At 36.2% G+C, this 13,445-nt stretch overlaps 1 protein-coding gene across 5 annotated transcripts in view; it reads left to right on the forward strand.

Moving 5' to 3' along the window:
- The window catches only part of LOC126269881 (uncharacterized), a 324,469-nt gene that overhangs the window by 248,932 nt on the left and 62,092 nt on the right, over window positions 1-13,445 (forward strand). For 3 of the 5 annotated variants that reach the window (XM_049974025.1, XM_049974027.1, XM_049974029.1), the window contains 2 exons: window positions 5,265-5,362; window positions 5,611-6,622. In XM_049974025.1, the coding sequence (XP_049829982.1) occupies window positions 5,265-5,362; window positions 5,611-6,622 (1,110 nt within the window). The remainder of the gene's footprint in view (window positions 1-5,264; window positions 5,363-5,610; window positions 6,623-13,445) is intronic. The other 2 variants (XM_049974026.1, XM_049974028.1) reach the window with 1 other exon arrangement.

The following is a 13,445-nucleotide window of genomic DNA, read 5'->3' on the forward strand; positions in this document are numbered from 1 at the left end:
TACCTTTCCTTACAAAGTACTTAATCACTCCTCAAATCATGATTTTTTTCCATCTTCACAAATCACTGCATAGGAACAACAACATTGCCACATCACTGCCACAGCTCTCTTCCAAGAACACTGATGTGGCATGTGTTTACAGGAAAGCCATGTCACTCAATGGTAGGTCAGGGAAATAGGGAGGCTGACAAAACACAGTTGTGAGAATTAATTAATCTGAATTAATTGAGATCAAAGAGTGGATGCATTATTGTGGTGAAGGTGTCAACTGCTGGCTGCCCACAAGTCTTGCCACTTGTGTCTCACTGCTTCACGAAGGTGGTGCAGAGCCTCTTTCTAGTACTCCTTAGTGACATTAGTACCTTCTGGGGGGTACTCATGATGAGACCACATCATTGGAGTCAAAAAGAGAGTCGGCTTGACTTTCACATTGCTGCAGAACTGCCTCATTTTTTTTGGGGCGTTGGGCATGACAGATGCTTCCATTGTGGTGACTGGAACTTCATTTCTGGGTCATACTCTTAAACCCAGGATCACTGTGTTAAAAAAGTTGGGTTTACTGTTCACAGTACCCAGTATGGTGTTATGGCATTAGGGATCTGGAACTCTTCCTCATTAAATCATATCAGTAACAGAAAGCAAACTGTAAGCTACAACGGTCAAAAGTGACAGTTACTGAATGTCACTAGAGGTGTTCCCCAAGGATCAGTGTTTGGGCCATTACTGTTTATAATATGTATAAATGACCTGCCCAGCAGGTAAGGATATTGTGTAAAGCTGCTAACTGAACAGCTTGCAGAAGGCTCTTTATGGACCTAGGGGCTGTTACACTTGCATGTCAGTACACTCCATATTATACTCCCTAATGATATTTGTGTTAAATAACAAACAAGATTAACTTAGAATTAACGGTAGGTTACCAGCTGATATAGTACAATAAACTGAAAATCACAAATACTAAAACTGAATAAAACCTCATCAGCCACCCTCTCTCTAATTTGTCAGTATATTTGAACTCTGGGATGTAAATTTCATTTCACTTTTATAGGCAATTGGTATTCTATACAAAGTTACATAACTGCTTTATTTGAAGTACAGGCTGTAGATAAAACAGTACTTAAGTAGCAGAAGAGAGACAGTGACTGTCTTACTTCTAATATACATAAAAATATGTAAAGTAGTTTAGAACTTCCTGTGATTATTAGCATGAGTAGATTAGCACTAGTTATAATCATTGTTAGAATAATTTACAGAATTAGCATGCAGTTGTGTCCAACACAAAAGAAAAAACTTCTCGTACAATATTGCAAGTCTCAATGAAAAAGTTTCTATTTGAGAGCATTCTATTAGTTTAAAAGAACTTTGCATGATTATTAGCTTGAGTAGATTAGCACTAGTTATAATCATTGCTGGAATAATTTACAGAAGTAGCCTGCAGTGGTGTCCAACTCAACAGAAAAGACTTCTTGTACCATATTTTAAGGGGCAATCAAAAAGTTTGTGTTTTAGGGCATTGCTGCAGTGTATAAGCAACATAGCACAAATTCTGTGTAGGTATACAAGTGGCAATGTGTAGGCAATGGATTAATGTGGCATGACTGTATTTCTGACAAATGTGTGACAAATGCAGAAATGTGGACTACAGTGACTGTCACACAAACTAGTTCTGCCTATTTCAAATAAGTGTTGGTAGCTGTGAAGTTCGTTGGTTCACCACCCAAAAGTGCTGTAGTAGGATTTATCCTTAAAATGGCTAGCCAGAAGTTTCTCTTTAAAGTTCATCAATCTTTAATCATGTCTTGAAGATTCTGCTGCTGATGACCAGTTCTCTTACAGTATCTAATAATGTTTACATGCCAGTAGTTACTATGGACATATGTGGATCATAATAGTCCTTATTTCACCAAATAGTAAAAGAGCACAAAGTATAGATGAAGTGACCAAACATTGTCTTAAATGCACGGAAGTAGAAAAAGTCACAGAACTGCTATTAGTCACAAAAATTGTTCAATTGATCCAACACATATTTTGATTGTCTGTAGCTCATTTTTATAAAACAAGTTCTCTTAGCCTGGCTTGCACAAATGGAGATGCAACTCAAAAGGTTCCCAAGGCTGGGCTAAACAACAGACTAGCTATACCATCCAAAGGCTGTGAATGAAAAGAATAGAATGACATTGAACAGTATAAGTGAGAGCACAGGCTGAAAACTAAAAGCAGACTGACTAGACAGACTGAACTGGTGTACGCTTTGACCTTATAAGGACTCATTCTAGGATATGGTTCAACTTCTGTAATCTACAATAGTTTACAAATTCTAAAGATCATAAAGTCCATTTTTTATTGTCTATTGATTTTGTCATCATATATTTCGTTTTTATATTATTTATCATGTGCAGTATTTATTAAAATATACATTATTAATTTATGCTTATTTAGTGGGAATCGTGGGTTTATGACCATGTGACCCATCTTGCATGTTAAAAATTTATGTTTTAATTAAGAACCCTTGTTCATTAATATGGATGTCAATACATTCACAAAAATCAGATGATCAAAAGTATATCAACAGATCCTGGAAATTTAAAGCAGGTTGGCTGTCATTGGCACTGGGAGTTTTCACCATGTGAAATCTTTAATTAACAATATCTTTTTAACTAATTAAGTTTGGGTTAATTTAAATACTTTACTGAAAAGAGGAAAAATAACTCTTTAATTTTAAAGAGGTCTTTCCTTCCGAATTTATCTATTAGTTCATTAGATTTTCCCTATGGCTACATGTATGAAATTTTATAATTTTGATGCCTTTTGATGGCCATTATTTCTGATGTAACTAATTAGTTCACTGCAGCTAAGACAACAAACTGTATGCTCTGAATAATGAAGTTCTGTGTGTGTATGGTGTTTGTGTGTGTGGGGGGGGGGGGGGGGGGGGAGTGAATTATTTCTACCATTCTGATAATTTGGGTGATACGTGCTTAATGTAGAAACTGTAACATCATAATTTTGAAAAGAAAATTTCATATAGACCTTAATACATGGAACAGAAATGCATACAAAATAGGATGATGGGGGTCAACCTGCTCTGTTATGTGATGTTATCACCAAATGTGTCCAAACAGGACCAACATGCTGTTATTCTTTTATTGGCTGCAGAAGGACAATCACTGATAGACATCATCAGAGAATGAAGAATGTACATGGGGCAGCATGTCTGTTGAAAACCACTGTTGTCGAATGGTGCACCAAGTTCCATGCTGATTGCAATTTCACACAATACACCGATCAATCTGGGAGGCCTACCAACTCAAATGGGAGACACTCAAGCACCTGCCCTATAGTGCTATCTCTCCCCATGTGATTATAGTGCCTTTGATCCCTCAGAAAATGCTTTGAAGGTTTGACAATTCTTGTAATATGAGGATGTGTAGCAGGCAATTATAGACTTTGTCACACAGCAGGACATTGTGTTTTACCAGATGAGTATCTTTAAATATGTTGGTGGGATGATTGCCTCAATGTTCATGGTGATTTTGGCTGACTGACATACCAATTCTGGAATGTATGGCCTTTGAATGAGAACTTCTTGCTTGCCCTTTATACTGTTACCTTTTTTGCAATACAGCTGCAGCTACTCAAGTATTAGTTTATAAAAACAAAAATAATCAATTTTTGACAATATAACGTAATTGGAAGATAAAAATCTATTTACCAAACAATGGCACGAAACACACATGTATATAACTTCTTCTATAGTATGTCTTCCTGCCACCACTTGGAGAGTAGAATTTAACTATCTGATTACATTAAGTATTCATTTAAGTGAACTGTATGTCTGCTGAGTAATATATTTTGTGCTGTACTGAACAGCTGCAGAAATGTGCAGTTACAGTATTCAAAGATTTCCAAATCCATAAGTAAAGCACACCTGACAAAGTTGTTTGAACATTTTTAAAATATTAGTACAATAGCTGACACAATAAACTTGGAATAACTATTCAGAATGGTAGAGTTCAATATGGTTGCCAGACCATCTGCAATATTTATTACAGTGTAAGTATATTGTATGGTAGCTGAGAGAATACTTTTAATGGGTTGATGATTCATGCAGATGATATCTGCTGTAATGATTGACTGATGAACACAGTGAACATGAAATAAATGTTTACAGAGAAACTGAGACAGGTACTTTGAACTGGTGCATTTTTCATTTATATTGAAATGGATGATGACAAAATTCAGATTCATTGGGATCCATTGTGATTAATTGTTGATCAGTTTAGGTTATTCGTGACCGATGGGGATGCAAGTAATCCAATAGGATAGAGTACAGCCAAAATATACATGAAATGTTATAAACAAGCTCCTTTTGTTTATAGCTGTTGACTGTGTTAATTACACTGCTGAGGCTATTGCACATGCATCAGTTGCCAAAACATATGCATCACTCAATTTACAAACATTATTCTTGATTACCTAGTGTATAAGATATCAACAACATAAAGATGTAGCGAGTGCAAGTGCTTCTTACTCCAGTTAAACTAATGGCATGTAATTAACTTGCCAGTAAGCCAGCAGTCACCAGAAAATGACCAGTTATCTTATGGAAGTCAGGCAATCAGTCATACAATTTATAAGTAACATACTAACTTGATTGTCTTCAGTTTTTGTGTGTCTCCCTTACAACATATTTTATTTATTACTTGAATATATACTAAATCTACTCACCAAGCAGTGGCAGGAAACACACATATAAAAAAGGTTTTAGGAATGCAAGCTTTAGAAGACATGGCTCCTTCTTCCATCTGATGGTTTGGAGGGTAAGGAAGAGGGGTGAAGGAAAAGGACTAGAAATATTTAGGAAAATGGCTAGAGTCTTTCTTTCCCATTCCATTTGGTAAGTCTCTCCTGCCCCAGGGTTCTGGGTGATTTTTCTGAGCTCTAAGTATTTCCCTAAACCTCTCTAGTCCTACACCTTCACCCCTCTTCCTCACACTTTAACCTTTCTGTCGGAAGAAAGAGCCAGTGGGTCTGCAAGCTTACGTACCTAAAACCTTTTTTATATGTGTGTTCTCCTCCTGCTGCTTGGTGATCAGACTTTTTTTTATCTGTCTCATTACTTTACATTGTCAAACATTAATTATTTTTGTTGTTATGACATCTTGTATTTGTATTTCTTAATGTATTGTTTCAGTGATGAACACTATTATATGCTCATCTATAACTATTAAGTAACGTACTGGAATGTGCTTGCTTACTTACAGCTGGGATGTTCTTTCTCTTAACACAGAAAACACTCAACTTAAGACACCTTCAGCCAGTGGTTTGAGGAATGTGGAAAACAATACATATGCAAATGAAGGTAATGTACCTGCAGTTATATTGGTTTCTGTGACTGTTAAGTCAGATATATTTAGACAGCAATTAAAATTCAATACTAACATGTAACATTAAATTAAAGAAACACTGACAGTAAAAAGAAAATTATATTATCAAATTGGAACAAGCATACAGAACACCTTGTAATGAACAACCTCTGAATTTTAGTAATTAAGAAATATATGGGACTTTTTTGACTTAAACTAAATTGAGACTGTTTTACCATTTCAGAAGATTCACGAAGTAAAATGAATTTTGCCAGAAAGAAGCAAAGAAGGAAAAGGTTAAAGCTTTTGAAGGCATACAGTGGCAATAATTCATCTACAACTCCAATACCAGTTGAAAAGTTGAATCACACATCAGCACATCACAATAGAAAACAGAACAGGAACAGTAAAACTGCTACAGAAAGAAGAAGGAGGAAGAAAAATAAAGAAGAGAGAAGGAGGAAGAGACTGAGACTCAAATTGCAAGACAGAGATAAAAGAAAACAAAGAAAGAAAAATGAGCGCCTAAGAAGGAGGTATAGGAAAGAGAGAAAGAGAAAACTGGCAAGAAAACTTGCAGGAACACCACAAACTAATATTACTTCTTTTACAGATCCTCATAAAGAGAATACAACACACAGTTCACCTGACTTCAATAACAGCACAGTTAGTCCAGAGATGGATGTATTAAAAAATGTTTCCAAGACTGACTTTATTACTTCATCTTCAGAAAAACCAGAACATACAACCAGTAATATTACAGCAATTGAAAAGATGGAACAGGATAACTCAGATTATCTCAAAGATGATAATTTTCTTAAAATGCAAAATGAAGAACAAAAAGACTTTAATCAAAATGTAGATAATATACTGCTCCCATTTGCAACAGGTCCTTTATTGAAGCAAAATCACTTACAAAATAAGCCTATTGAAAAAGATGGTTTTGAAGACAAAATCCACTTTAAGAAATATGAAAACCTTGGACCTCATCATTTTCCTCACACTGTATACAGAACGAAGCAATCTGAAGGGGAATATGCTGAACAAGAAATGGATGAAAATGACACATCTTTGCATGCAGCAAGTACTGTAAACAGGATATTAATAACAGATTCAATGGAGCAAGGGAATAAAGATTTCTCTTCATATGACACTGGTACATATCATTACGCAGAGGAAGTTGGAGATCTCTCATGCCTCAATGGAACACTTTTGCCTGCGCCAACCGTTGTTCACTCCTGGGTAAAGTACATAAGGTATGAAGAACTTCATACAACCAAAGAAACACTTTGACCACTGATGAAAAATAAAACAGATACTCATAGAGTTTTAATTATCACCTGAAAAAATCATGATCATGAAACTTGGTAAAAGTGTTAGTTTTTCTCAACGTTTTCACCCTTCCATGCAACACTTTTTTTCCCAAAGATGAATGTCTTGGTGGAGAGCTTTACTGCAGAATACTGCATCTCGTATATTTGAGAAATGTTCTAGCTCAAAAAGCACATCATCATTATTGGGGAAATGCCTGTTTCTTTATCTGAGGAAAGCAGAGAAATTCACTAGGTGTTATATAAGGAGCACACGAGGTGTAAGACAAAATTTTCTAGCACAAAGGAGCAGCATCTGTGACTGTATCTTGGGCAGTATGAGCTACAGCATTACTGTGGATTGGAGAGCTTCCTGCTGTGCACCTTGACAGCTTACAGAAACATCATCAGCAGATTTAGGTAGCAATGTTCCATAGTTATTTGCTCCCTATGAGCATAATCTATTAGCACCACATTACGGCAATCCCAAACAAACACCTAGCATCACATTCCTGATGATTTTAAGTCTTCAGTATTTTTGGCTGTGATGAATCCACTTCAAACTGCTTGCTTCACAGTTTTGTTTTGAAGTTCGAATTATACTACAATACTTATTCATGTTCATTAAGGAGCTAAATAAGTTGTCTATATGAGTCTGGCACAGTTCCACTTTTACCTTTGCTTGGTGGAGTTTTTGAATACATGTGAACATCCATGAAATCCAACAACTGGCAACCTTTGTTACATTCAAAATGCCATCGAAGATGCTGAAAACTGATTCATATCTGATTTTTCACTTTTTCCCCTTTTACTTCATTATGGTTCATCAGTCTTAGAGCACCAGGTGCTCCAATTCTCTTGTGCTTCCCAGGTCTTCACACAGAGGTGGTCTGTCACTTCCTTCTTCAACATTCAGACTTGTTTGACTACATTGGAAATGTCAATGAAATCTACTCTCTGTACTGTATGATGGGGGATTGAAGTTGTATAATTCCACCAACTCAGAATAAATCATTGCAGCACTGTTCTTTTCTAAAAGCAGAAATCAAATTACTGCATAATACTCCAGTTTTTCATTGAGTTGCACATCTTTGTCTTAATTTCATTGAGTAACATGCTGTGGTACTAGAGCATGGCAACTTCAATGTGTATCAGGATTGTGTGTCATGTGTCTGCAAAAATAATAATAATAATAATTATTATTATTATTACATAACTTTATTTTTTGCTGTGATAATTAAAACGTTATTAATATGCTCCAGAGATACATGCCATCATGTGTGCAACCCCCCCCCCCCCCTTCCCACACACACACACACACACACACACACACACACACACACACACACTCCAGATAAATACATAGAGAGAGGTACTTTTGTGTCACCTTCAAGTACATTTGTTTAATATATTATCAGGGGTAAAAGAATTTAAATGGCTGTCACAACACTTTAGTTAATAAATGATGTACACTTCATTATTGCAACAGTTGTAACTCACTTTTCATGTAATTCTATCTCAGATCAATGTTCTTAACACACTCATGTCCAGACACAAACTATTTATTTAGTTTTTTATTTATCTGATGCTGCAAAAAATGTAGGAGGAATGTAAACAGTGAAATGCATGAAAGTAACGGATTCACTTTATGATGAAAAATTAAGTAGATAAGCACAGAAGCAAGAACAGTAGCATAGTAGCTCTGATATACATAACCAGATTATGTGTTGAGTAGTGAAACTGGTGAGATGAGCTAGAATAGTGGAGGGAAGTGAGGGTGAAAGGAAGAGAGACGCAAGAGCAATGAATGGGTTTGACAGCAGTAGAAGATGCTAGGAATATGATACAAGAGAGAGCAGTGTGTTATTATATGGTGAAGCAATAGGTGGTGAAAAGGTGGAGTTATGGGTGAAGGGCATAACTGAGGGACAGCACTGGAAGAAGATGTATGAGGGGGCCAGAATGAAATAATGAGAAATGAAGAAGTTTTTGGGAGAGAAAGAGGAGGACAGGTTTCAGATAGATGCCTGGGGGATTGTAAGATGCAATCATGTGTTGAAGGGGCAGTTATCAATTAGGCAGTTACTGGATGTAGGTGTTTGGCATCAGGATCCAAACAGAATGGGTTGGGAGGAAACATGCAAGCTAACCAAGTTTTTGTTAGATTCATATTCTGTCCACTCAGTGGTAAATTTTGTCATTGGTCACAATTTAATGGTTAATTTCATAAGGTGGCTGGTTGATGCATATGCCCTTATGAAAATCTGTGTGGAAGCTGATGCAGGGTTACTATGTACTGTTTCAAAGGAAATTTTTTATTTATTTTATTTTACATCTCTGGTTCAATAGGACCGAGTTGAGGAGCAAATTTCCAAGGTTATGGAACATGTCAGTACTTTACATTACAAGTAATAGCAGATAAAATAGAATATTTATGAACCCAAGAAAAGCCAATACACAAGTTTATGTAAATGCAATCAACAATATAACACAGGAATCAGCTTAATTGATAGAATAGGAGGAGTGACCGATGCGCTGGCAGACAGGCACATAAATAAAACACACAAACACACACACAGAATTGCTAGCTTTCGCAACCGATGGTTGCTTCTTCAGGAAGGAGAGGGAGGGAGAGGTTTTAAGACCCACATCCTTTCGTCTTTCCCTCTCCTTCCTGAAGAAGCAACCATCGGTTGCGAAAGCTAGCAATTCTGTGTGTGTGTTTGTGTGTTTTGTTCATGTGCCTGTCTGCCGGCGCTTTCCCGCTTGGTAAGTCTTGGAATCTTTGTTTTTAATATATTTTTCCCATGTGGAAGTTTCTTTCTATTTTATTTATATATAAAGAAACTTCCACAAGGGGAAAAATATATTAAAAACAAAGATTCCAAGGCTTACCAAGTTTGATATATATGTGTGTGTGTATTGAGAGGCCAATGTCAGAATACCCAGACTAATAAACAGGGGTCGACAACAGTTTCGCGAACATACACCACTTATTGCCCAAACCACTCGTTTCTGAGTCAAAAATATCCTTTGAGAATGGGAAGAGTTACCCCAAAATATAATACCATACATCATAAGTGAGTGGAAATAAGCAAAGTTGACAACTTTTTGCATTGAACTATCACTTACTTCAGACACCATTCGAATAGTAAAAATGGCAACATTAAGTCTTTGAACAACAGCCTGAACATGGCTTTCCACAACAGTTTACTATTGAACAAAACACCTAAAAATTAGAAGTGTTCAGTTGCGATAATCATATGCCCGTTCTGTGAAATTAAATCATCAGGTTTTGTTTAATAGTGTGTTAGAAATTCTAAAACTGAGTCTTACTGCAATTTAGTGTTAGTGTATTTTCTACAAGCCAGGAACTTATGTCGTGAACAGCACCATTCTTTACTACCAAGCTAGTGTCATCAGCAAACAGAAATATCTTAGAACTGCCTGCAATACTAGAGGGCATATTATTTATACAAATAAGGAACAGAAGTGGCCCTAGCACTGAGCCCTGTAGCACACCCATTTAACCATGCCCCATTCAGACACTGCATGATAGCCATTCTCAACACTGTGCCTGTAGTTATAGTAAAAAGTGAACTGACTGTGAAACACTCGTGGTATTCCATAATGGTCCAACTTCTGAAGCAACATTTTGTGATCAACACAATCAAATGCCTTTGTTAAATCAAAAAAGATGCCTATCATTTGAAGCCTTTTGTTTAATCCATCCAGTACCTCACAGAGAAAAGGGGGCATAAAATTTTCAGTTGTTAAACCACCTCTAAGACTGAACTATGCATTTGGTAGCAAATTAGTTGAAACAAAATGATCAATTATCCTTACATACACAGCCTTTCAATAACTTTCGCAAACACTGATGGTATAGAAATAGGACTAAAATTACTACATTATCCCTTTCTCATGTTTTATAAAGTGGCATTACTTCTGAGTACCATTCAGGAAACTGACCATTCTTAAAGGAAAAATTATAAATATGGCTAAATACAGGGCTAACGTGTGCAGCATAGCACTTCAATATTCTGATAGGTACCTCATCATATCCATGAGAGTCCTTAGTCTTCAGTGATTTAATTATTGATGGTATCATAGAGGAGTATTTCAGACATCAGTCTCAGAAAGGCATTTTCCAAGGGAGCTATATGATTCCCTGTAGAAACTAAGTTTTTATTTAATTCACCAGAAATGCTCATGAAGTGATTGTTTAATGCTGATTAAAGATCTGACTTACTAGTAACAGAAATATTTTTACTACAAACTGACTTTATATCGTCAGTCTTGTACTGCTGACCAGACTCTTCCTTCACAACTGGCCATATGGTTGTAATTTTATCCTGTGAATTAGCTGTTCTGTTTGCTTACCACATGCCCTTTGGCTTCCTAATAAAATTTTTAAGCACCTTACAGTACTGTTTGTAATGGGCTACTGTAACTCAATTGTGACTACTTTTAATATTTTGATATAATTCCGAATTTGTTCTACATGATATATCCCACTAGGCAGCCTGGTTTAGAACATTATAATCGAAAGCAGCTTTGAAAGAGCATGAAAAATATGTCAAGGAAAGCATTATATTTGTCATCTATGTTATTGGGACTGTAAACACCTGCCACTCTTTTGAGGCTTAAAAAACTATTGCCATTGGATTAGCTTATCTACATAGTTTGTAATTATATATAAGAGTACAAAACTCTTTTAGTGTTAAAATTTGTGCATCATGGTCTGAAAGTCCATTCACTCTTTTACTAACAGAATGCCCACCTAGTAATGAACAATGGATAAAAATCTTGTCAAATTCTCTTGATAAAACATCAAAATTTCATTGACATCGAATAGCTAACAAGAACTTACCTTCTGAAGTGTATGTCAAGTATTGCATTTAAAAAAATAAAAAAAAACTGTATCTAGATCTTCCTCATGAAGGAGATAGGAATAATCTGGGAAGGGATGGAAGGGGGTACAGGCAACCCAGACTCCAGGCTGAGAGTGAATTACCTTTCATGAGAACAAGGAGAGATAAAGATCTACATCTACATCTATGTCTACATGGTTACTCTGCAATTCACACTTAAATGCCTGGCAGAGAGTTCATTGAACGATTTTCATACTACTTCTCTACCATTCCACTCCCCAACGATGCATTGAAGAAAGGAACACCTAAATCTTTCCATTCTAGCTCTGATTTATCTTATTTTATGATAATGATCTTTTGATCTTTTCTCCCTACGTAGGTGGGTGTCAACAAAATATTTTTGCATTTGGAATAGAAAGTTTGTGATTGAAATTTCGTACATAGATCTTGCCGCAAAGAAAACCGCCTTTGTTTCAGTTACTGCCATCCCAACTCGTGTATGATATCAGCGACGCTCTCACCCCTATGGTGCGATAACAAAAAACGAGCTGCCCTTCTTTCCACTTTTTCAATGTCCTCTGTGAATCCTACCTGGTAAGGATCCCACACTGCTCAGCAATATTCCAGCAGAGGATGGACAACTGTAACATAGGCTGTGTCTTTAGTGAGTTTGTCGCAGCTTCTAAGTGTTCTGCCAACAAAGCACAGCCTTTGTTTCGCCTTCCCCACAATATTATCTATGTGTTCTTTACAATTGAAGTTGCTTGTAATTGTAATTCTTAGGTATTTATTCAAATTGTCAGCCCTTAGATTTTTGTGATATATCATATATCTTAAATTTATCAGATTTCTTTTAGTGCCCTTATGGATGACCTGACACTTTTATTTGTTTAGTGCGAATTGCCACTTTTTGCACCATACAGAAATTCTCTCTAGATCATTTTGTAATTGGAATTGATTATCTTATGATTTTACTAGACGGTAAATTACAGTGTCATCTGCAAAAAATCTAAGGAGGCTGCTCAGATTATCACCTATATCATTTATGTAAATCAGGAACAGCAGAGGACCTATTACACTTCCTTGCAGAATGCCAGACATCACTTCTGTTCTGCTTGATGATTTACCATCAATCACTACAAACTATGACCTTTCTGAGAGCAAATCATGAATCCAGTCACACAACTGAGATGATACCCCATATGAATGCAATTTGATTAATAGTTGCTTGTCAGGAACGGCATCAAAAGTCTTCTAGAAATCTAGGAATATGGAATCAATCTGAAGATCCCTTGTCAACAGCACTCATTATTTCATGGGAATAAAGAGTTAGCTGTGTTGCACAAGAATGATATTTTCTGAATCCATGTTGGTTATGTATCAATAAGTCATTTTCTTCAAGGTGATTCATAATGTTAGAGTACAGTATATGTTCCAAAATCCTACTGCAAATTGAGGTCAGTGATATGGATCTATAATTCAATGGGTTACTCCTATTTCTTTTTTTGAATATTGGTGTGACTTGTGCTACTTTCCAGTCTTTAGAAACAGACCTTTCGTCAAGTAGGCAGTTGTATATGATTGCAAAGAGAGGCACCATTGTGTCTGCATACTCTGAAAGGAACCTGATTGGTATATCATCTGGACTGGAAGATTTGCCTTTCTTAAGTGATTTGAGTTGTTTTGCAACACCTAAGATATCTACTTTTATGTCACTCATGCTAACAGCTGTTCTGGTTTTGAATTCTGGGTTATTTACTTCATCTCCTTTCATGAAGGACTTACAGAAAACTGTATTTAGTAACTTTGTTTAGTGGCACCATCATCATTAACGTTTCCATCACTATCGCGCAGTGACGGTATTGACTGTTTTTTTGCCAAGGGTGTACTTTACA

Source organism: Schistocerca gregaria, chromosome 1 (genome assembly GCF_023897955.1).
Source record: "Schistocerca gregaria isolate iqSchGreg1 chromosome 1, iqSchGreg1.2, whole genome shotgun sequence".
NCBI classification, from domain to species: Eukaryota; Metazoa; Arthropoda; class Insecta; order Orthoptera; family Acrididae; genus Schistocerca; species Schistocerca gregaria.